This window comes from Apodemus sylvaticus, chromosome 4 (genome assembly GCF_947179515.1).
Source record: "Apodemus sylvaticus chromosome 4, mApoSyl1.1, whole genome shotgun sequence".
Classification (NCBI taxonomy): domain Eukaryota; kingdom Metazoa; phylum Chordata; class Mammalia; order Rodentia; family Muridae; genus Apodemus; species Apodemus sylvaticus.
Window position 1 is genome coordinate 69,003,851 of NC_067475.1, and position 24,787 is coordinate 69,028,637.

At 42.1% G+C, this 24,787-nt stretch overlaps 1 protein-coding gene across 8 annotated transcripts in view; it reads right to left on the reverse strand.

The window, feature by feature from the left end:
- Positions 1–24,787, reverse strand: part of Pogz (pogo transposable element derived with ZNF domain) — a 58,140-nt gene that overhangs the window by 14,605 nt on the left and 18,748 nt on the right. For 2 of the 8 annotated variants that reach the window (XM_052179845.1, XM_052179844.1), the window contains exons 2-7: positions 13,473–13,597; positions 11,337–11,495; positions 6,730–6,905; positions 5,373–5,481; positions 3,508–3,798; positions 3,219–3,428 (exon numbers count right to left, since the gene is read on the reverse strand). In XM_052179845.1, the coding sequence (XP_052035805.1) occupies positions 3,219–3,428; positions 3,508–3,798; positions 5,373–5,481; positions 6,730–6,905; positions 11,337–11,495; positions 13,473–13,596 (1,069 nt within the window). In that variant the 5' untranslated portion in view covers position 13,597. Of the gene's footprint in view, positions 1–3,218; positions 3,429–3,507; positions 3,799–3,848; positions 3,873–5,372; positions 5,482–6,729; positions 6,906–11,336; positions 11,496–13,472; positions 13,598–24,787 lie in introns of all 8 variants that reach the window. The other 6 variants (XM_052179846.1, XM_052179850.1, XM_052179849.1 and 3 more) reach the window with 6 other exon arrangements.

Genomic DNA, 24,787 nt, shown 5'->3' on the forward strand with positions numbered 1-24,787 from the left:
AAGAACACATGGTGATGCACAAACAAAACCTTGAACTCTAAAGTTTCAGGAGACCTGACACCCTTTTCTGGCTTGTATGGGCACCAGGCATGCACATGATGCACAGACACACATGAAGAAAAAACATCCATATACAACAAATAAAAACTAAAAGAAGCAAAACAACTACAAAAAACAATTATAGCTTCCTTTTACTATATTCTGACACTTCCTTCTTAGATCCTCTCTAAAGAGATCTTTTTCCTAGTTACACAGCATTTTCTTTTTCAGTTAACATACAAGGAAGTTCCTTACAGCATTTCACACACACCCAGTCTTGGTTGGTTCTCCACCCATACCTGCTCCTTCCCTTTACCTACCCATTCCTGTTTGCACCCCAGGACCCCCCTCCTCTCCCTATCACAGGGGGTATTAATCTCTCTTCTCCCTGATCTCCTCACCTCTCTTCCCCACCATTGCACCTGTGTGGTTTCCTGGCCTCTGTCTACACTTATTCATGCATAAATACACACTTGTAAAAGACAGAATTTAGGATCCGCGAGAAAACATACAATATTTGTCTTTCTGAGTTGATCTGGCTAGTTTAGTTGGGTTGTTTGCTTTTTTTCTGAGTAACTATTCTATGGGTAGTGTGGTATTTCACCATGGTTTTTGTGTTTTCCTAAGGAGATTGATGCTGCTGGCCATCTGATGTTTATCAGATATTTCATGACTATCCTTAGAGATGTCTCTCCCCTGCCACCTGCTGGGGATGGAACCCAGGGATCACACACTGGAGAGGGATTCTATCAGTTACTTTTCCATAAGCCTTCTTTGCCTCATTTTAAGAAGCTATTATTGTTTGTTTTGTTTTTTGCTTTTTGAGATAAGGGTTATGTAGCCCTAGCTGTTCTGCAACTTACTACTCATGTAGAGCAGACTAGCCTCAAACCCACCCCTCCCCATTCTATAGGTTACTTTTTCATTGTGCTGCTCGTGTTCTCTGATGCATGGAAGTTTAAAATTTCAAATTTAGCAATTTTTATTCTTGCCTGTAAGAAATTGTTGTCAAATCTAATATTGTAAAGCTTTCTTCCTAGAAATTTTGGTTCTGGTTAGTTGTTTTATGGTAGGACCTTACATGTGCACTGTAATCTTCATGCCTCCTGTCTGCTAGATTATACGTGTAAGTCATCACATTGGTTATTTATTTTTAAGACAGGTTCTCAGCACTGCCTAGACCTTCAATCTAGTACCCTTGATCATACTGGGTACACAGCAATCCTTTTTTTTAAAAAAATAAATTTTTAAAAGATTTATTTATTAATATGTGAGTACACTGTAGCTGTCTCCAGACACACCAGAAGAGGTTGTAAGCCACCATGTCATTGCTGGGAATTGAACTCAGGACGTTTGGAAGAGCAGCCAATGCTCTTAAGTGCTGAGCCATCTCTCCAGCCCCAGAGCAATCCTTTTTTGGTCTCACAAGAAGCTGGGTCTATTTACAGGCATGTGAAACTGTGTCAGCTTTTTTCTTTTTTCTGTTTGTACATGGTATATACATGTGTGTATTATGCATATGTGGATGTTCTTACCTGGGGAGGCCAGAGACTAATAACTTCAGGCCCTTCCTTTATCACACTCTGAATCACCCTGTACACAGGGTCTTCAGGTAAACCTGACAGTCACGCACAGTTTTGCTAGACTGAGAGGCCAGTGAGCTCTATGACCCGCTTTGTGCTCAGGGCACAGCACGTGCCACCATGTTGACTTTTACTTGGCACTGGGGATCTAGGTCAGGCAGTCATGCTTAGATGACAAGCACATCACTAAGTAAGCTAGCTCTCCTCATGCTCCATCCTGAGTTGGCTGGTTTGTTTTGACTGGATTCTTGAGATAGATTCTCCCTGTGTAACCCAAGCTGGCCTCACACTCACAAGCCCTTTTTCTCAGGCTCCTGAGTGCTGAGATTACAGACATGCACTACCACATGCCAAATTCATGTCAAGTTCTCTTCTGAGTTTTACAGCTTTTGTGTTTGCTTGGGTTTTGATTCACCTAGAAGTTTTTATCTTGTTGTTGTTGAGACAAGTCTTCTCTATGTTGCCCTGGCAGGCTACAACTCACTATACAGACCAGGTTGGCCTCAAACTCACAGAGATACTCTGTCTCTGCATCCCAAGCACTGGGATTAAAGCCATTTCATCACTACATCATGCTTTGAATTAATTTTTATATTGCACAGAAAGTAAGAATTTCAATTTTTATGACTATCTAGGTTTTTCAATGTATTGAAAAAGATTCAACATTTTTTAAATAGTTAAAATGAAACCAAAAGAAAAATTTGAGGCATATTTAAAATATATAAAATTCTAAATTCAGAGCCCATAAGCAACATAACCCAGCTCTCACTAGCTGTCCGCCATGGGCAGGCAATCACACCAGTGCATGGAAGGGCTCGGATCAGAGAGCAGGTTCTACACAAAGCCTAGAACATTCACAGAAAGCTACCAGTCCCTGCTCTCATATTCATATTCTACCTCTCTAGCACATCTCAACTTAGAAAACTACCCCCCCCCCCAGACCAGAGATGGCTCAGTGGCTAAGAGCACTGGCTGCTCTTCCAGAGGTCCTCAGTTTAATTCCCAGCACCCAAGTGGCAAGTCACAACCGTCTATAACTGTAGTCCTATGAGATCCAATGTCCTCTTCTGATGTGCAGATGAACATGAAGACAACACACCCATCTGCATAAAATAAAGACATCTTTAAAAAAATTCATCCCAGAAAATCCACTGCTCCACAGATATCTTTCATCAACCTATCCATGTCTCTAATTGATCCCCAAAGTTGCTGCAGCTACATTTTCAATCATTTACTACATTATCATTTCTTTCTTTCTTTCTTTTGTTCTTTCTTTCTTTCTTTCTTTTTTTTTTTTTTTTTTTTAAATTTTTGGTTTTTTCGAGACAGGGTTTCTCTGTGTAGCCCTGGCTGTCCTGGAACTTACTCTGTAGACTAGGCTGGCCTCGAACTCAGAAATCCGCCTGACTCTGCCTCCCAGAGTGCTGGGATTACAGGCCTGCGCCACCGCCCGGCTACATTACCATTTCTATAAAAACCTATCAAAGCACCTGCATCCTATTTTATTTCTCCATTTCACAATGGTTCCAATGCGATAGATAAATGCTTTATCGATGTTTTCTGTTGACTGGCTGGTGTCGCAGTCTCTCACATTACCTTTCATTGAAGACTCGGGTCCACTGGTCCTTTGAGCAGAGCTGTTGTTGGACACCACCACTGGCCCAGGACTCTGGCCCAGGGAAGGGACAGTGTTAAGAGTATTCACCAATTTGGCCACTTCGTTGCTATTTTCACCTGTAACCCCAGGTCGCTTCACAGTGACAAAGCTGGCAATGCTCACTGCAGGAGGAGAGGGGAAGGAGGGAGCTACATTGACCAAGTGAAAGTCACCCGCTTCCCACCCACTGCCCCATGCTGTTCTGCCGTCTCCTCATCCACGGCTCACCTAGTTTGGGATTCGAGGTCTGGTTGGACTGGCCTGGAGGCTGACCAGCTAGCTGCCCCAGTGAGGTTGGCTGTGTGGCAGTGGGAGTAGTGGAGGTACTGGGGGTGGACTTGGTCTGCTGTGACTGTGACTGTGGGACAGTGCTTCGGATGGTGAGAGTAGCTGGGATGACGGTGGTAAAGGTGTTGGTGGTGGGCCTCACAGGCATTGTGGAGCCTGGCCTCACGGGGGTCATCTGAGAGAACACTTGTGGGACGCCAACTGTCGGCTTAACAAACTGTGTACCTGGGGCTTTTAAAAGAGAGACAAAAAAAGTCCCAAACCTTCATCAGTGAGCTCACCTATAAAATATTTTCTTGCCTTTCCTAGAAATACAAGAACAGGAAAAAGTTATTCCCTAAACTGGCTGAGTGACCACCAGAGGTTACTAAGAGTAACATCCATCTTAACACGTAAGAAAGCAGCAGCTGTCCACTGAACAAAAGGAATTATCTAAAAGTTTCATAAAGCAGTAATTAGAAGAAATTCTCACCAACTCCTTTCAGATACCTTCCACACTATCTTTTCTACAGTACCTTGGCCTCCATATTAGAAGTGGGAGAAGAATGGGCTTACACAGGCCAAAGGGCAGACTTGGTCCTCAACAGTCTTTTCAGAATTCTAAAAGAATTTTCCATTTTCTTCTATACACTCAAATAGGACAGGCAATCTACTCTACTAGAATGTCCCAAAGGTAAACCTTTTTCTAGAACAATTGTACACAATTCCAGTGAGAAATATTTAGGGAACACCAGAATGTTATAGAAAAATCTGATCAGATGTATGCCCTAAAAAGCCCAGAAGGCTCTAAAATAACAAAAGAAACAAAAAAGAAACAAACAAACAAATGCTTCAGAAAGCCCCTACAGAGGCCCCCTACTATCCTTGTACTTATTTGAGTATGTGTGTATGTGTGTATATGTGTGTGGGGTGGGGGGTGGCATGCATACCGAGGTGTGCAAGTGGAAGTCAGAGTGCACCATGAGTCCTCTAGGGAGTGAATACAAGTTGTCAGGCTTGGAGGCAAGTCCCTTTAGCCCCGAGACACCTACTGGTCCTGAGGACCGTTTACACAATTAAATAAAGTTATTCTCTTTTTGAGCCAAACTATAGTAAACCTAGTATGTAAGAATTGTGACTGGGGGAAATTACAGGAATCTTCCTTTTGGTACTAGAAGTTCACCCCAAGCCCTTAAGCAATGCTAAGAATGCACTCTATTCCTGGCTATGTCCCCAGCCCCAATACTCTTTAATATTCTATCATATAGTCATTGGTAGTATTATCCTCAAAGCACATACCATTTACTTCATTTATATCTAAAGTCCCCCCAACCTCTGCCTTAGTTTATTTCTTGAGACAGGACTTGGCCTTGAATTCACAGTAATCCTCCTGCTTCAACCTCCTGAATGTTGGATTCCAGGAGTGTGCCACCATACCTGGTGGCATATCCCAAACCTATACTTTAAAATTAAAGTAATGGTCATTTTATAACCTACCATTAAGTGAGTACATGCATATGTAGTATTAGATTTGTGAGTTTGCATTAACAATATTCTTTCAGGATAACAAACAATAGCTGACCTCATGAGCAGATACTGATAATGACTAAATAAGACTTATTTTACCTCATGAAGGGTAATGAAAAGTTAAATATAAAAAAATAACATTACCACCTGGTCAAAGGTTAAAAAGACTTTTTAAAACTGGGCTTAAATTGTTAACATGGTACTTTAAAATTTTGTTTAAATACATGCTTCCAAATAACCTAGAACATTCTGAAACTATAAACGTAAGTGTGTGATGCCAGGCTGTGGCACCTCCTTACCGGGGACCAATGTGATTGGTCTAACCGTCTGGCCTTGCTGGACGTTCAACACAATCCCAACCTGATTCATTGCGTTTTGTACAGGCCGGACATTCCTTACAGGAAACCCCTGTATTAAAAAGAAAAATGAGCTTTAACACAGAGATCAACTAGCCAGATTCTGATGGCAATATGACTGACAGCTCCAGTCTTACCTAGGGGATCTCTTGACATTTACAGCTTTCAAATGACCAAAATGGAGAATTTTAGGAAATTCTGGCATGCTAGGTTTTTGTGGGGTGTTTTTGTTTTGTCTTTGCTCTGAGACAGGTCTTGCTATGTAGCCTCGGCTCCTAGTTCTGTTGGCAAACATCTTTGGGGTTTTGTTTTCGTTTGGTTCTGTTTTGTGAGACAGGGTGTAGACAGCCCAGACTGGCTTTAAACTTGCTATGGAGCTTAGGCAAGCCTTGAATTCATGACAATTTTCTGCTTCATTCTCTTAAGAGCTGGGGCTACAAGTATGTACACCACACCCACAATGTTTAGCAAACTATTAAGTAACCAAAAATAACAAATCTATGCATTTACACACTGGGGCTTTGAAGGGGGAAAAAAATCACTAATGTGTTTAACCTAGTGTTCCAACATATAAATAATCATTTTTTTTATATGTTGCTCTCAAAGCCCACTTCAAAGGTTACAAACCTCTGATAAATACTAAGGCAGGGAGAAGCATGTGCCTTTAAATTCCACTCAGATTTGGGCTTTCAACTCCCAAGGAGTCCACTGTATGGGAAGCCTTCTTTCTTCAAAGACCATTTGTTTTATACAGGTATTCAAACGTCAGTAAGCTCACCCTAGGGGGCACAAGCAGCCCAGACAAAAGGTATCCCTTACAAGGCAAATGTGAAGCCTTCAATTTTTTTTCTTAAGATTTATTTTATGTATGAGTGTTTTTCCTGCCCATATGAATGTGCACTGCAGGGATGCCTGGTGTCTACGGAGGTCAGAAGGCATCAGGCCTTCTAAAAGTGAAGTTACAGACACAATTGTGAGCTGACATGTAGGTGCTGGGAATTGAACCTCGGTCTTCTGCTAGAACAACAAATGCTCTTGATGGTAAGCCATCTCTTCAGCCCTGGGTGGAGCCTTTCTAAGTTTCCTAATGATGATTCCTGTTCAGACTTTAATCAACTCAACAGACCTCTCAGATGTATGAAAATATCATGAAGCCATAATGCTATCTGAGCATTCCATAGGCAGAATCCTGTGAAACAGTACCGAGAAACTCAGTTCTCACTGCCCTGTCCAAGGCAGAGCCTCTGGAGGCTCACAGTCTATCTCCCCTACCAGGCCTAGAATTCAAAATCCCACTCACCTGGGTAGTGATGAAGATAGGTTGTGAGGCCACGGGGGAGCTAGTCACATGATTGGCATTCTGCATGACCTGGACAGGTCTCAATACTGGTTGAGTAACCATTGTTCCCAGACCTGGTGCTGGATTTTGGGTCAGGATGAGTGGCTGTCCACCTTGCTGGACCAAAGTATTACCAGCTAAAGGGTAAAGAGCAGACACAATAAAGGAAAACAGAACAAGAAAGGAATGTTAGAAACATTGCTAAATTTGTATTCAGAAGAAACATTATTATTTCAGTTAAGAAATAGTGTCTCAGCCGGGCGGTGGTGCCAGAGGCAGAGGCAGGCAGATTTCTGAGTTTGAGGCCAGCCTGGTTTACAGAGTGAGTTCCAGGACAGCCAGGGCTATACAGAGAAACCCTGTCTCGAAAAAACCAAATCCAAAAACAAAAACAAACAAAAAAAGAAATAGTGTCTCAGATATCAAAATTATTTAACTGCTACTAATTACCTCGGGCTTAATGTCACCAAACTCACTACAGTTTAAGCTTTACCCAACTCTACAACTAAGAGAATACAAGTGGGTCAGGGCAGTTCACTGACCCACCCATGCCTTACCTAAGGCTGAAAGGCACCAGTTCCTATCCTCACACTAATGAGTTAAGTTACCACACACTTCTTCCCAATTAGCAGAGCCAAAAAAGGTAAGACTTTCCATATTGTAAGTAAAATCTTTTTGTAAGAAGGTAATTTGTTGTTAACTACCCCCCTCCCCTTTTTTTGGATTTGGTTTTTTCGAGACAGGGTTTCTCTGTGTAGCCCTGGCTGTCCTGGAACTCACCCTGTAGACCAGGCTGGCCTCAAACTCAGAAATCTGCCTGCCTCTGCCTCCCAGAGTGCTTGGATTACAGGCGTGCGCCACCACCGCCTGGTGCTAATCCCTTTTAAACTTTTCTTTTTTCACATCCATTGTGTCTGTGTATCTGTGTGTGGTTGTGTGTGTGAGTGTGGGGGCCTCTCAAGCTTGGTGGCAGTGTCCTTTACTCACTCACTCAACCCTGTCACTGGCCTGAACTACTCTGTTGTTATTTGAGAAAGGTTCTCATTTAGTTTGATCCAAAATAACATGAGACACTCTTCTACAGATAATGTCAACTGTGCGGCTTGTGTGAGAACGGCTCCTATAAGCTCCTATGTTTGAATGCTTGGGCTGCAGTTAATGGAACAGTTGAGGAAGGAATGTGATGGGTGGCCTTGCTGCAGGAGATGTTTTCTGAGAAAGCCTTGTTATATAGCCCAGGTTAGCTCCAAACCCAGCCAATACTCTCAACACACCTTAAGTACAGGTAGTATATGCACATTTATATCCAATGCTTACTGTATCTCTGTAGAAATGAAATTTCAATGTCTCTTTTTATAATCTATTGTTAACATGTTAATCACATAATGGTTATTGAAAGCGTTACAGAAGGCTGGACATGCAGCATGGTTGGCAGAGTGCTGGTCCAGCAGGCATGAGACCTTTCTTTCAAACCTCAGCACTGCACAAGCCAGGTTTGTAGTGCATACCTGTGATCCCCAACATCAGGAGGGTAAGCATTTACCCTGTTGCTATGGCAAATTTGAAGCCAACCTTGAAAACAGTAGACCAAGGTTCAAGAACAAAACAAACAAAAATGTGTGCATGTATATACACCTGTAAATCTAGCACTTAAGAGATAGAGGCATGGGGCTAGAGAGATGGCTCAGTGGTTAAGAGCACTGATTGCTCTTCCAGAGGTCCTGAGTTTGATCCCCAGCAACCACATAGTGGCTCACATCTGTAAAGGGATCTGATGCCCTTTTCTGGTGTGTCTGAAGACAGCTACAGTGTACTCTGATATATAATAAATAAATAAATCTTTAAGAGATAGAGGCACTAAGATCAGAAACCCAAGGCCAGCCACAGCTAAATAGGAAATTCAAGGCTTGCCTGAACTATATGAAACCCTGCCTCAAAAACAAAATAGAGGGCTACAGAGAGACTTGGCTCAACAGTTAGGGTTAGTTAAGAGCATCTGTTGCTCTTGTAGAGGATATGGGCTCAATTCCCATTGCAACCATCTGTAACTCCTGTTTTCCCTCTTTTGATCTACAGTGGCCAGGGTATACAGATATACGTGCAGGCAAAACAGTAATATACATAAAATAAATAAACTAATTAATTTAAAAAGCAAAACAGCCAGGCATGGGAGCAGGCTTATTCCCAGTACCTGGGAGGCAGAGGCAGAGGCAGAGGGGCAGAGGGGCAGAGGGGCAGAGGGGCAGAGGGGCAGAGGGGCAGAGAGGCAGAGGCAGATAAACCTCTGTGAGTTCCAGACCAGTCTAGTCTATACAGAATTCTTAGCCAGAGTTACACGGTAAAACCCTAACTAAAACAAACAATAAAACAAAGTAATAAGTAACTATTAAAATGGTAAAATATTCACTACATATTACAAGATAAATAAAAGTAGGGAAAATGTGGTCTCTATGATTCTATTTTTTGTAAAAAAAAGACATCACCACACAAAAGTACAGAAAAACTATTTGCATAAATGAAGAATTATAGTCATTTCCACATGATAGGACAGTTAAGATTTTCTCTACTTTTCCTCTCTCCTACTCTAAAGTTTTTTAAGATAGGTCTTGCTATTTAGCAGACTGGCTTTGAACTCGCAGCCCTGAGTACTATGATCACAGGCATGAGCTGTCACACCTTGCCCTGTTTCTAGCATTTTCCACAATGCACATAGTTTTATTTTGTGTATGCATGTCTATGTATACATGTATGTTGGTGGAGGGCAGTGACTAGTCAGGTGCTGTCTGCCTCATTCCAGCTTTCACAGGCCTGGAGCTGGATAAGAAGGCTAGGCTGGACCGTGAACCCCAAAGATCCACCTCTTTCCATCTCCTTGGTACCCCAGACTTTACATGGTCCTGGGAATCAAATTCAAGTCCTTGTGCTTGCGTGGCAAGTACTTTAATGAATAAGCCATTTCTCCGGCCCTGGTTCTTTTTCTATGATAGGGTCCCATGAAGCTCAGGCTGGCTTCAAATCTACCATGTAACCAAGGATGACCTGCCAACTTGTGGAGTGCTAGGATCACAGGGATGTGCTACCACACCAGTGTATGTGGTACTGAGGACCTAACCCAGGACTCTGCATTCTGTGCGTATATTCTAACTGAAGTACATCCCCAGCTCCACCAATTATTCTTCCAACAATAAAATTTATTTCTAAAAGAATAAAATCCCTCTTTAGACAGACAAAACAGAAGGGGCCAAGTTTAGGGCCAGCCTAACTAGCTAGATTCTACCTCAAAATAAACACATAAAAGAGGGCTGGAGATGAGAATATAGCTCAGTGCTAGAGTGCCTGTTTCCCTCAGTGTGAGGTCTTACATTTAATTCCCAGTGTGTATGTGCAGGGGGATGAAGTTCATTCAGTTCCTAATGGCACACATGCATACATGCAGAAACAAAGCCACCACCCAAAAACAAACAAACAATTAAGCACATGGTGGGAGATGCCTTTTTCACATTCAGGAGGCAAAGGCAGATGGATCTCTGCAGGTTTGACAACAGCCTGGTCTATATAACAAGTTCTAGGCCATCCAGAGCTACATAGAAAGACTTGATTTCAAAAAAGCAACAAATAAATAAAGTTCTTGTAGCAATACAATAAGTCTATGAAAGTATATATTGCTATGAATCCTAAAATGCAAACTATCAGGAATCATTGTTAGTATGTAGAAAGTTATTGATCATGGAATAGAAGTTGAGAATTGGTGGCACAGGTAGAGGTCAAATGTTCAAGGCTAGGGCTGGACAGATGGCTCAGTAGTTTAAAGAACATATTTTGTTCTTACAAAGAACTCAGGTTCAATTCCTAGCACCCACATGGCAGCTCACAACCATCTATAATTCCAGTTCCAGGGGCCCCAACACCCTCAGAAGGCATCAGACATTCAGACATGTAAATGGCACACAGAAATATATGCAGGCAAAGCACCTATACACATATTAAAAAAAAAAAAAAAAAAAAAAAGACCGAGTAACTGGCCAGCCTGGGCTACATGAGACCCTGTTTTAAAATACCAAACTCACTAAACTTTAGTTTCTCTGATCAAGAAAATGCCCTGAAAAATGCTATTCTTTTCACCATTTCATTCTAGCAGAAACAACTTTTCTCCTTAATACCAAGGAGCCAACAACCAATCAATCTCTCAAAGCAAATCACAACACAAAACGGCCTGGAGAAACTCTTAACCAAATAAATAGGACTCCTCTGATTTAAAGTAAGTGTGTGTGTGCGCACGCAACTATGCGTGCATGGTGCAAACCAAACCAACCAATCAACAGCCCCAGATCTCTAGGACAGTTAGCAATGTTGAGCTCATCTTCCAGAAATTATCAGCAGCAAGCTGACCTGACTCAATCCAGCTCTGACTAAAGAAACCGCATCACCCACTGCACTCCTTTCACAGCCAAGTTCCTAGAGACACCTCCAGCCAGCACAGCCAAAGCACTACCACAAACAGCTGGCTTCGAGGTCCTTGTTATCTCTCATGCCTCTATCCCAGAATGCTTTCCCACAATCCCACTTACCATTGTTGTTGGCAATTAGTGTGACAAGGGTCTTCTTTGTACTGTCGCTGTTCTGTGCCCCACTGCTACTAACAGTAGTGGATGCAGAGAGGTGCCCAGCAACAGAAGCATGGGCAGCAATGGGCACTGGAGCTGAGACTGGCTGCTGGCTCACAGAAACTGTGGGGAAGGGAAGGCACAGTCACTTGGAGACAGGGACAGGTGACACTAAAGGATTCTGCTTCCACTCATTCCTTTGTGTTTCGACAGTCAAAAAAGTTTCTTACTTCATTCAAAATTCCAACTGTTGATAGGATTTCTCCTCCTAATTGTCCCTCAGACTACCACTTAGACACAATCTCTTCCTTTTGTTGTATCTTCTCCTGTTGCTCTGATAACTACCCTGACAAACTCAACTCAAGTTACATGGGTCACAATCTCAGTTTATAGTCCATCACTGTGGGGGAACTCAAGGTCGCAAGAGCTTGAAGCTGCTCATCACATTATACAGCGTGAGGAACAAAGAGCATAAAGGATGCATGCACGCCAGTACTCAGCTTACTCCACTCCTAATAGTTCAGACTCCTCCCAGGGAATGGGCTACCCACAACACGTCAGACTCTGACATCAGTGAAGTATAACTAAGACAGTCCTCCACAGACATGTCCAAGGCCATCCTAATCCATTCTCTTGGGACTCTAGATTGTGTCAATTTGACAAGTAAAACTAACCATCGGGCTGAGAGATGGATTAGTGGTTGGTTCCACCTTTGTTGATGGATCAACAGAGGGTACTGGCTTCCAGAGGACTCAGGTTTAATTCCCAGCACACACACGGCAGCTACAACTGTCTGTAACTTCATTCCTCGGGATGCAGTGCCATCTTTTGACCACTGTGTACACCATGTATGCATGTGGTACAGACATGCATGCAGACAAAACACCCATGTGTGCTTGCTTGTTTTCTTTTAAATCTCAATAAAGTTAGGTCACCAACCTCAGAAGTAGGACTTGAATGTTTTGCTTTCTACAGCACTAGTGTATCTTTAGGATTCCCAGATTAACATTGCCACTACTAGAATGTATAATCCTTCATAATAAGTCACCTGTAAAACCTATATTGTGTCCTTCTTCAACCTAAATCAAAACTATCTTCGGGTCTCAAGGAAAGACAAAAACAAACAAACAAAAACAAAACAAATAAACACAAACTGGTATATCAGGAGAAAAGCCCTACTTTGTGAATTCAGGGCAATAGGATTTTACCCTGTATCACTGTTAAAATAAAAGATAACAAATCTTAATTATAAACTGGCCAGTAAGATAGACACAAAAGAATGTTTTCTTAGCTTATAAAGGAAGCCAAATTCAAGGAAGACAAAAAGTACACTGACTAGGGACACAGACCAGCTCTGATACACAATGCTTTACAATCTTGTTCATGTATGTATTTGATAAACATCAGTTAATCCAATCTCTCAATGTTTTAAGTGAGTGAATTAAACAGTATTTTACAAACGTTATGAAGCAGCAGATATTCACATGCTACAGCATAGAAATGGGAACACCAACGCCATCAAAAGGCAGCCCTTTTCTCTCTGTCTCTCTCTGTCTCTCTGCTCTGTCTCTCTCTCTCTCTCTCTCTCTCTCTCACACACACACACACAAACAAACACACACACACACACACACACACACACACACACACCTCTCACTCTAACACAGAGAGCCAGTGCAGGGTCTCACTCTGCAGCCCTAGCTGGCCTGGAACTCATTCGTACCTCCAGCTTGAGGTACTCACTCTGGCCCCAGCCTCCTAAGAGTCAGAATTACAGGTGTGAGCCGCAATGGCTCTCTCCGGTTTCTTTTCTAAAACATCAGCTCATGCATCGCAGGTTAGTTTCAAACTCTGTTGTATAACTGAAAATGACCTTGTGTTTGTGATTCTCCTGCCTCCACCTCCCTTGCTTAGATTCCAGGTATGTCCCACCATCCCTAGCTTATGTAGTGCAAGAGACAGAGCCTAGGCAAACAGTACATAACTGAACAACACCCCATCCCTCTCTCTCTCTCTGAATTCTTGAATTCCTTGTCACATATTCTTCATAATTCAATATAATTAATGTAAACAACCTAAGAACAAAGGAGCTTTAGTTACCGGAAGTAATTTTATCCACTGAATTGTAATCTTCAACAACAGAGTCCTCGATGACATCACTGATTTTCTGCCATGGTTCTAGTTCTTCCTCCTCACATTCCATAAACAGGTCGGTGTCCGCCATACTACAAGAAAAATAAAGTTAGTAAGATAGTAACCTAGAATTAGAGAAATAGTTTTATACTAAATATGAAATATTTGTTAGAAAGGGATATCACACTGTAAAATGGGCTAGCCTGGAACTTACTGTGGTTTCTAACTCATGGCAACCGCTGCCCCAGCCTGCTGACCACTGGAGTAGTGTGAGCCCCCACATCTAGCTGCAAGCAACTACTCTTCTATATCACTGGACCAGAGCAACAATTTTATCCTTGAAATTAATCCTTTCCATGTCAAATTCTTTAATGATTGGGCTTATAAAGTTGAAGGTATAATACTAAGAGGGTCAGGGTGAAGTACATGCAATAGCATTGCATAGGACAGGGCTAGAACGATCGAGTCATCTTTTAGCATTACGTTACTTACTTACTGTATACCAGTATACAGGTGTGTGTGCTGTAGCACGTATCAGGCAGTTAGAGGACACCCTGAAGGATGGTTCTTTCTCACCACAGAGGTTTCAGGACTCAAACACATTGTCAGGCTTGGCAGCAGCATTTCTATCTGACCCACTTAGCCAGCCCAATATTTTTTTTTGAGACTTACTATGTAGACATAGTTGGCCTTGAACTCACAGAAAGCTGCATTCTTCAGTGAGGAATTAAAGGCAGCAATGGTTGAAGGTGACAAGCAGGGAGGGGCTAGGAAGATGGGAAGGACTTGAGCTCAGACCCCAGAACCAACATACAAAACAAAAGCCCCAACCAAAAATCAGACAAAACACTTAGTGAGGTGGTGAGGTACTTTAATCAAAGCACTGGAGAAGGGAGGAAATGATTGATTCTGAGACCTGAACTGGCTGAAACAGGAGTAGGGTTCAGTGAGTCTATGGAAAGCAACAAGGGAAATCCCTAACATCAACTTCTACACACACACACACACACACACACACACACACACTCACTCACTCTCTCTCTCTCCTCTCACTCTGTCACACACACACACACACACACACACACACACACACACACTATCACACACATACAATCTCCCTACACTCTCTCACACATTCTCACTCACACACATATTTATACAAATTTTGTTGGAAAATTCCAAAATGAAGCCCAGTACTGTAAAAGCTAATTTTATAATACTTCTAATAAGATGTTATATACAGTGCAGGCCAGCATGTACAATGGTCTCCAGCATACACACAAATTAAAACTGTGTTCAGATACTATTTAGTGATTATGATGTTTAGGGTCTTTTGTTGGTATTGCTTTGAGATAAGTGTTTCACTATGTAGCCCTGGAAATTGATTGGTAGACCATGCTGGCCTTGGACTCACAGAAATATGACTATTTCTACTTCCCAAGTTCATGTCTGATTCATTGGTTATTTTGTTTTGGTTTTTCTGAGACAGGGTCTCTCTATGTAGCCCTGGATGTCCTAGAACTCACAATGTAACCAGCCTATCCTTAATGCCAAACCTTGACTTCATAGTTTTGTCATTAATACAATCTAGATACAATCATGAGAAGAGTCTCAGTGAGGGACTGCTTATACTGGGTTGGCCTATGTACATGTCCTGGGAAACAGTTTTATTTTATTTTTTATTTCATTTTATGTATATGAGCATTTTTGCCTGCCTGCCTGTATGTATAACAGGATATTTGATTATTGTATATAGAAAACCTAATTGTTAGCAAAATATAAAAACTTCAACAGATAATGCATTTACATGTCAGATGCAGTTAGTTACATGTGTCCTGTAGTGATGCAGTTTGAGTGTTCATCTAAAAAACCTCTATAGTTGAGAACACTAAAGAATGAAAACTTCCCGCCTATTTTAAGGCAAGTTGCTTGGGAGAGTGAGGGCTTGTGGTCTTTGCTCTATGATCTGAGGCAAAGTCTGCTGGATGGCCTTGAGCTACCCCACCATGATAGGAAGTGGTTTGTCCCCTACAGTGGCTTGCCCCACCAAGCTAGTGACAGAACAGAGTTCAGCCTGCCAAGGGTATAAGGGAGGAGCCAGAGACTTCTTTTATAAGCAACTGGACCTTTGGTAGAGCTCCCTTGCCCACTTGCCCTCCCTTTCTCCCACCCCTGCCACTCCCTCTCTCTCAGCTTACAAGGGCCTTTAGGGAAGAAGTTTCAGGTAGGAAATAAACTCGCCCTCCTCAGGCTTGCAGGACAACAGAGAAGCAGTGCAAGCCACTGGTAAAACAGGGTGCTAGGAATGGTACGAAAGCTAAGGAGTCGTCCTGGATTTCCAAGAGCTCAAGAGAAAAGTAGACTAGGCTAGTCAGGTACTATGCAGGTACACAGAAAGAGACTTCTAAAGAGCTAGTAGTTTTGTTGTAGACTCAGGCTTGTAAATAGGTATTTTGTATATAGTTCAGAAAACAAGGTCACCTCACTGGACTAGCAGGTCTTTAACTTAGTTTATACCTCCTGTCTCTTTATTGGTATAAATATTAGATCATTTAAATGGTTACATGTATGTCTGTGTATCACTTGTGTGCCTTGAGCCCTTGGAGGCCAGAAGGTGTCAGATGTCCTAGAATTAGAGTTATAGATTGTTATGAGCCTCCATGTGGGTGCTGGTAATTGAACTCCAGACATCTGGTTCTTAACCACTGAGCCATCTCTCCAGCAAATGGACTGTCTTAATTAAATTAATTGACATGGGAGGACCCAGATCACTGTGGGCATAGCCATTTCCTAGACAGAGAGTACTAAACTGTATAAGCTGAGAAAAACTGAGCTGACAGCAGTTAAGAGTTAGGGCTCAGCCGGGCGGTGGTGGCGCACGCCTGTAATCCCAGCACTCTGGGAGGCAGAGGCAGGCGGATTTCTGAGTTCGAGGCCAGCCTGGTCTACAGAGTGAGTTCCAGGACAGCCAGGGCTATACAGAGAAACCCTGTCTCGAAAAACCAAAAAAGTTAGGGCTCTTCCAGGACCCAGCTTCAATTCCCAGCACCCACATGGAATCTTACAACTGTCTGTAACTCCAGTTCCAGTGGATCTGGTACCCTTGCATAGATATACATGCAGGCAAAACATCAATGCACATAAAAATAAATATATGTTAAAAAAGGAAAAGCTGATCTGAGCACAAGCAAGCAGGTGAACATGTATGTATCTATTTCTCTTCTGTTCTTGACTGTGGAAATGATGTAACTAGCTGTTTTAAGTTCCTGCCCTGACTTCCCTGCAATGATACACTATAACCTGGAATTGTAGGCTGAAAATAAACCCTTTCCCACCTAAATACATTTTTAACAGATTTACTTTTTGTCTGCATTAGCAGCATATGTATATCTGGTGCCCACAGAGAGCAGAGGAAAGTCAGATTCCCTGGATCTGGAGTTCCAGATGAGTGGCCCACCCTGAGCCCTGGGAACCCAATCCAAGTCTGCTACAAGAGCAGCGAGTGCTCTAACCACTAAACCCCCCAGTCCCGCAGGAAGTGCTTTATGTCCAAATATTTTTATCATAATAGCAGGAAGGAAACTTGGACTGTGATTGCTGATTTTTCTTTAAATTTGCATCTAAGGTAACAACTCCATCTGTCATCCTTTAGTATTTCCAGTCTAGGAATTCTGTGAACTGCACTACCATGAGCAGCTGCTGTTGTGCCCTCCATTATGAGCTTAGAGGGGTCAATTTCTTTGTCCTGAAATGAAACTGTTAACTGTAGTTGAGAATTTTGGTTTCTTTGAAACCCCAGTTATACTCTGTTCCGTTCTGATGCGTGACTGTGTTTTGTTTATTCCCAGGTGTGGGATATGGGGCTGCTTCAGATTGTCCACAGCAGCGGACTGATTTTGTCTCATGCTCTGGCAGAGGTGTTACTCTGCCAACTGAAGATAACTCATACTTGAAATTCTGGGGACTTTTGAGAGGGTATAAAAACCAGAGCCCAGAGAGGCTGCTGCAGTTTGTCAAGTGGTCATGAGCAAAGAGATGGGAAGAAATAACTAGATATTCTGACACTGAAGACTGAACTTGCTCCCAAGGAACTTGATGCCCCAATCAACAGGAAGTAGTCTAAAGACTACCCAGCTCCCATTCCCCCTTTAACTTCTTTCTCAACTACCTAGTGTTGGGGGGTTGGAAGGGATTGAGGTGGAGAAGGGTGGTAGAAAAAGAGCCCAATAAAATATCCAAATATCCGGATACAGTTTGTGGTCACACAAAACCTTCATTGCAAAGGCTATAGGTGTCCTCAGAGTCTTAGTCTTGGAACAGCAAAAACCCGCAACAGCCAATACGCTGTATATCAAGGTATTAACTTGACAGGTGTACTTTGGGCAATGCCCAATAGATGGCACTGTCTAATTTGAAAATGTAAAACACATCTCACAAAGTCTCAATGAGTCAGAGACAACCAGAAGCTCAGTTTGGAAACCTGTTTTAACTGGTAAAGCCCTTAACTTGACTTTAGGGGGCCTCTAATCATCAATTTTAATTATGTATGTCTTTTCAAACCAAAACCACAAAAGGAAAGCAAAGAACAAAATACCTAAAGTATTACTTAAATTCTCTCATTCTGCTTAACATATATATAGATATTAGACAATGTAGCCAGAAACTGAATTCCAGAAATTGGAAAACAAAGCTACAGGGCTACAGGCCCACTCAGTGAGTAGACACCTTGCAACCAAGCCCGACAAGCTCCATCTTCAGCCTCCACATGGAGGAAGAAAGCAAGCTCCCACAGCTGTCCTCTGACTTCCTCCAGCATGTCTGACTTGAGTCCGATTTAAAGGGAAGGAGGGGATTCAAATAAACAACTTTATGCCATTGTTCTTTGCCATGTAACTTTATATAATAAAATCTTCTTCCAGTCAAGAACCCAGGAAAATGACAAGTACAATCTGGATAGAAGCTTCCGCAGACGTTTAAAGGACACTATTTCAGTGGTGACTAACTGAAAACTACCTCTCCAAACAAAGACCAAGCAAGACACAGCTTTCTTTAGAGTAAGCAGAGCTATCTCAAAACAAAGTGTGATCTTCATACTATGCCTGTGAATACTTCACCCGCACATCCCAAAAGGCTGACCTTTTATATCAAGTATTATAATCTTCCTCCCCGTCTCCATCTTTTCCTCTCATCAACAAGGTCTTGCCTTTTGCTCAGGGCTGGCCTCAGACTTGCAGTCCTCTTGCCTGAACTTCCAAACCCTAGGATTACAGCTGTACCACTAGGCTGAGCTACAATTCCCTCTTTTAAGACAGTCTAAATAACCAAGATAAAGGATTTTTAGTTTTGTGAAATAATGAATTTAAATGACATAATGTAAACGTAACGTTTATTCTCCTGTATAATTGTCCTCTCCAAGACTTTCAGCCTGCTAACTTAGACCTAGTCCTGGAAACTTCTAGCATCCATTACAATCTTGTCTAGAATGTTTTCAGTCTCTGAGACTTACTGCTGAATAAGTGCACCCTTTCTTGTTCTTTCTGAACTGACTGGCTCAAAGCTGTTCTGGTTCAACCTCTCCACACTGACTGAATGTAGCTTCTATCTTGGCCTCTTGACTGAATTGCCCTGCTTGGCCTCATACTAACTTTGGCAATATGTTCTAATCTTCTGGCTCCTTCTCATTCTCTGGCTTGTTCTGTCTTCACCTGTGTCTAGCTTGTTCTCTCTGCATCTTGTCTCTATAACTGTCGTGGCAAAACCGCCTTCTCCCTCCCTCCTCTGTCCCCCAAGTAGCTTCCTTTTCCTCTCTCATAACTGCTGAGCCATCTCTCCAGCCTCCTTTTCTTCTCTCCTCTCATAGAGTCGGGCGTGCCCTATTGTCCGCTCTTTCCCTGAGCCATCTTTGTCTGCTACTCACTTAGTCATCACTTTCAAACACGGCCCTCGCTTCCTTCTACAAAGCAGCTCTCCCTTCACTGTCTGGGATTATACGTCTGCCTATGCTCCAGTCCAAGGCAGTAAATGTGTGTGCTAAGGGCTGAGCCACACCACGATTTAGAAACAGATCTTTTCAGTAAATAACACAATCTCAGGGTTCACAGTACCATCAAATATCCTGCAACAACATAATTTTTCCAGCTGATTAAATTATGTTGTTTCTCTCGGGAAAAGGGTTTACTCACAAACTGAAAAATGGGAAATGTGAGGTGTTTTTCCCCCCCTCTTATTCAAAATGTAAAGAAAATCCAAGTTATTAGGAGGGTTTCTTTTTTTTAATGTAGAAGGAATACAGAACTGATCAGTAAGGCTGTTCAACCCAGTAATTGCTGATTGAAAGCATAGTTTATACTTATCCCAAAATATATCTGAAAGACAGTGAGGCCAAGATTTTCAAAACAGTACTTGATTCTGACCTAAACTGGTATTTCGGAATGTGACTTTCCCTTAGCAATCAAATCGTCCAGGGTAAAAAAGAGAAGCTATAGGAGTCAGCACAAACGACGTTCCTGTAGAGGCCTAACCTCCTTACAGCACTCCAGTTTATTTATCTTCAGGGCTGGCGTGAGAACTAGGTTAGGGCCAGCATGGGGAGAGGGAAACAGGATCCCTGGGGCCTCTGGGACAAGTAAGCCTAGCTTCTCAGGCGAGAGCCCTAACGCACCCCTAACACGCCCCAGCCCCCCAAAAAAGAACCAAGATGGATTGGGCTGGTGAGGTGGCCAGTGTTTGAGGGTGCAGAATACCCTCCCAGAGCACTCAAGTTCAGTTTTCAGGATGCATGTCAGGTGGTTCATAACCAATTCATCTCAAAACAAACATACAAACAAACGTACTTATCTGTCATTCCACTTACATTTAAAACCTTCCTACACCAACACCAACGTTTTATGGGTAGGAGGACATCATGGTTGGAACAGGGTCTAAGTTGATCAGACTGCTCTGTATTATCAGGCTGTGCCTCCTGCATCAGCCTCCCTAGTAGTGAAACAGCTTGGGCCACGAGAAACAGATTTTTTTTCTTCCAAAATGATTGTTTTATTAGCTTTCTGAAATTCACCTACACCCTTATTCTTGCTCAGTAAGCTATCACTGACACCAAAGATCAAACATAGTTAATGTTCTGACCTGTGCAGCTCTTCCTACAATACCCAATGTCTTGTTTTGGTGAGAACATCTTCCACTGACTCCCAAGTCAGGAAACTCAGCCATGTATTATACAAATCCTTGCTGTCTGACAAGGGATTCTAGATCATCTCACACAGCTCCTGCCCCTGACCTAGAACAAGCCATCTCTCCAAGGAACACAATTGGTGAGGGGCAAAATTCAAGACTACAACCTAGATGCTAGCAGCCTCTCTGCTCATTCTGAAATAAACTGTCCACTACTATTAGTTAGCTAGCCTCTATTTTGCTGTGTCATCACAGAGAAAAATTCTATGCCCACAATATGTACTCTAAAATCTTAATCTCCTGAAAAATCATACTTGAAATGCCCCCTTCTGATGAGTAACTACATCTCAGAAATTATTGTTCTCATTCTTTGTTTAATGCATGTGTTATGTATACATGTATCTGTGTATCTGTTTGTTTGAGTACGAATGTTTGAGTGTCATCCTTAGGCTGCAGAGATGGCTAAGAGGTTAAGAGCACTGATTGCTCTTCCAAAGGTCCTGAGTTCAAATCTCAGCAACCACATGGTGGCTCACAACCAACTGTAATGAGATCTGATATCCTCTTCTGGGGTTTCTGAAGCCAGCTACAGTGTACTTACATATAATAAATAAATAAATAAATAAATAAATCTTAAAAAAAAAAAAAGGAATGTCATCTACCTCCTTCCAGACAAGGTCTCTCATTGGCCTGTAGATAATAAATAGGCTACAGAGGCTGGCTGTGGGCCTTTGGTGTAAATGTCACTTTTAGTTCTTCAGGTGAGGTGATGAGATGAGAGCTGTACCCAAGCTATGTAAACACAGGGCTCAGACAGAGCCCAGAGCATCTCCTCTGTTTAACTATCCCTAGGCCTAGACCTGGAAGCTTCTAGCTGCTTCTATACAATCTAATCTTCCTGGATGACCGACTCAATCCCGCTTCTCTTGGCTTCTGACTAAATTGCTCTGCCTGGCCTTATACTAACTTTGGCAGTATGTTCTAATTTACTGGCTCCTTTCTCATTCTCTGGTCAGTCCTGTCTTCATTTGAGTCTAGCTTGTTCTCTCTGTAGCCTGTCTCTGTAAAACTGTCCTAATAAAACTGCCATACACACATACACACACACACACACACACACACACACACACACACACCCTCTGTCCTGTGCTGTTCTTGTGAGTTGGACATATCCTATCTCTAACTCATTCTGTCATCTTTCTCTGATTGGTCTCTTTGTCTGCACCTCAATTTAAAGTCACTTTCAAACATGGCTGCTTCCTTCCACAAACTAACCTTACCTTGACTCTTAGCAATTTAGGTGTGTACTAAGGCTATGTTTCTTTTTTTTTCTCTTCCTCAAACTCAGAAATCCACCTGCCTCTGCCTCCCAAGTGCTGGATTACAGGCGTGTACCACCAAGCCCAGCAGAAGATTTATTTTATTTACATGAGTACACTGTAGCTGTCTTCAGACACACCAGAAGGGAGCATCAATTACAGATGGTTGTGAGCCACCATGTGGTTGCTGGGAATTGAACTCAGGACATCTGGAAGAAGTCAGTGCTCTTAACCGCTGAGCCATCTCCCCAGCCCCTAAGGGTATGTTTCTATTCCAGCTAGATCATAGTGTAATTCAGAGCATGGCTGCATTCTGGCCTGATCATATCTTTAGATGTGCCTCCCTCCCCCTCAGCTTCTGGGGATCTACTTCCCCACCTCCTGACAGCATCACAAGTGTCTGTATTCCCTTTCCTTCCCTCAATAAACTACCTCAACCATTTTCCCTATTGGCCTAATTTATAAATACTTAGGAAAATTTAAGGACAATATAATGAAACCAATGCTACCCCACATACACTCCCTCTTGATACAAATAGTTTTAAGGCCATTAAAAATAATTATTTTGAAAGTATTTTGTGTTTTTTGTTAAATGTTTTCCTTTATAAAAATTTCTTTTTAAATTTTATGTGTATGAGTGTTTTGCCTGGTTGCCCATGAAGGCCAGTAGAGGGCATGAGATCTTCTGGAACTAAAGTTCCAGGTGGTTGTGAGCCATGTGGGTGCTAGAAATCAAACACAGGTCCTTGGGAAGAGCAGGCAGTGCTCTAAACTGCTAAGTCACCTCCAGCCCAAGTGGTTTTGTTGTTGTTTGTTTGTTTTTAACTTTCACTTATGTGTGAGTACTGTAAAGCATGTGGCATATATGCAGAGTTTAGAGAACAACTTTGTGGAAACTTTTTTTAACCATCAGGAGATTGACAGATCACCACAAAGATATCAAATAAAACTACTCCTTAGCCAGTGAGATGGCTAACTAGTAAAGATGTCTCTCTGGGGACCACATGGTGGAAGAACTGACTTCCTTAAGTTGTCCTCTGACCTCCACACATACTACACACAAGAAACAAAATGTAATAAAAAGTTTTAAAACTATTCCTAACAAAAATAGCAGGGGAGAGAGTACACTGGTCTTGTGGAAGACCCAAGTCCAGTTCCCAGTCTCCCCACCCCCAATCAGGAAGTTTACTTCTTCTAACTCCAACTCCAAAGCAACCCTATGGCTTTGGCCTCCATGGACACCAGCATTTACATGCACATATCCACCCCCAACACACACAAAACATACATACATACACACATAAAACATACATACACTTCAAAATTGTAAGGAATAAAAGTTTAAAAAAAAAAGACGTATACACTCCTTGGCTTCCCTCCCACCTCCCTCCACTCCTTCCCTACCATGAGGAAATGAGATAAATGTAGAGGTGGATATTCTGCAGGAGAATAGGAAGAAATGCAGAGTATGGGACCTTCTATAAAACACTAAGATGGTCCTTTGAAAATATCAATGTCACAGACATACAACAGTAGCGGAGGCAATACCACATTACAAGAAACTAAAAAGCAAGTGAAACACATGAACCTTTGCTGAGTATTAGTCCATCAATGGGCCATAAAAACATTTTGCAACCAAGTGATAGCAAAGACCTTTAATCCTAGCAACTGGAGGGTGGAGGCAGGGGAATCACAAGTTTGGGGCTGAGAAGCTGACCCAGCAGCTAAAGCTCTCTATCTGCTCCAGTTCACAGCCACCTCCAACTCCAGATCCAACTCCAGGCCTTGGTGACACCCAAACATGTGGCACACTCACACGCACAAGTAAAATGCATGTTTTAAAAAAGACATTTGGGGAACACCTAGACTGTTTTAATATAGACTGGAAGATGTTCAGGATTTTTTATTCTATTATATAATGGTATAATTGTATTACAGGATAAAGTACTTACTCTTAGAAAATACACAAATAATAATTGTAACTAATACGTGGAAATGTCAGGAATCAACTTTAATATGGCTTGGCAGACATTCTGGCCTTTTAATGGCATCTGTCGACTTTGCATACTTGGCACAGGCTAACACACTAAACATCACTGTCGTCCAGGTCACACAGGTCCATGGTATGCACCACTTCCATGCTTTAACCTTTTCTACATGCATGGACTTTTCTTTAAAAATTGGAGTAGGGCTGGGTGTAGTAGCACAAACCTCTGATCCCAGTACTCCAGAGGCACAGGTAGATGAATATCTTTGAGTTCAAAACCAGCCTGGTCTACAAATCAAGTTTCAGACTAGTCAGGGCTACATAGACCTTGTCTCAAAAAAGAAAAAAAAAGGGGGGGGGGGTGAGGAGGGAATAACAATTTTGGTTGAAAATTTTTAAGAATTTCTAGAAGCAATTATCATGAGGCTTATATATGCACATTTCTCAGTCACTAAAAAATAAGAAACGGGAATGCAGGGGGAATGTTTAAGAAATGAATCCTAGGTCTGGAAAGATGGCTCAGTGGTTACAAGTACTGACTGCTCTTCCGAAGATTCTGAGTTCAAATCCCAGCAACCACATGGTGGCTCACAACCATCCGTAATGAGATCTGATGCCTGCCCTCTTCTGGGTTGTCTAAAGACAGTACTTACATATAATAAATAAATCTTTAAAAAAAATTAATCCTAGGAAGAGGCTATAGGCCCCCAAAGACATACTGTGTGATATACTGTTTTCCATTAACCCATTATTAACATTGGTAAACTATTGTTTTGTAGATCACAGAGTAATTATATTGGTAGCAT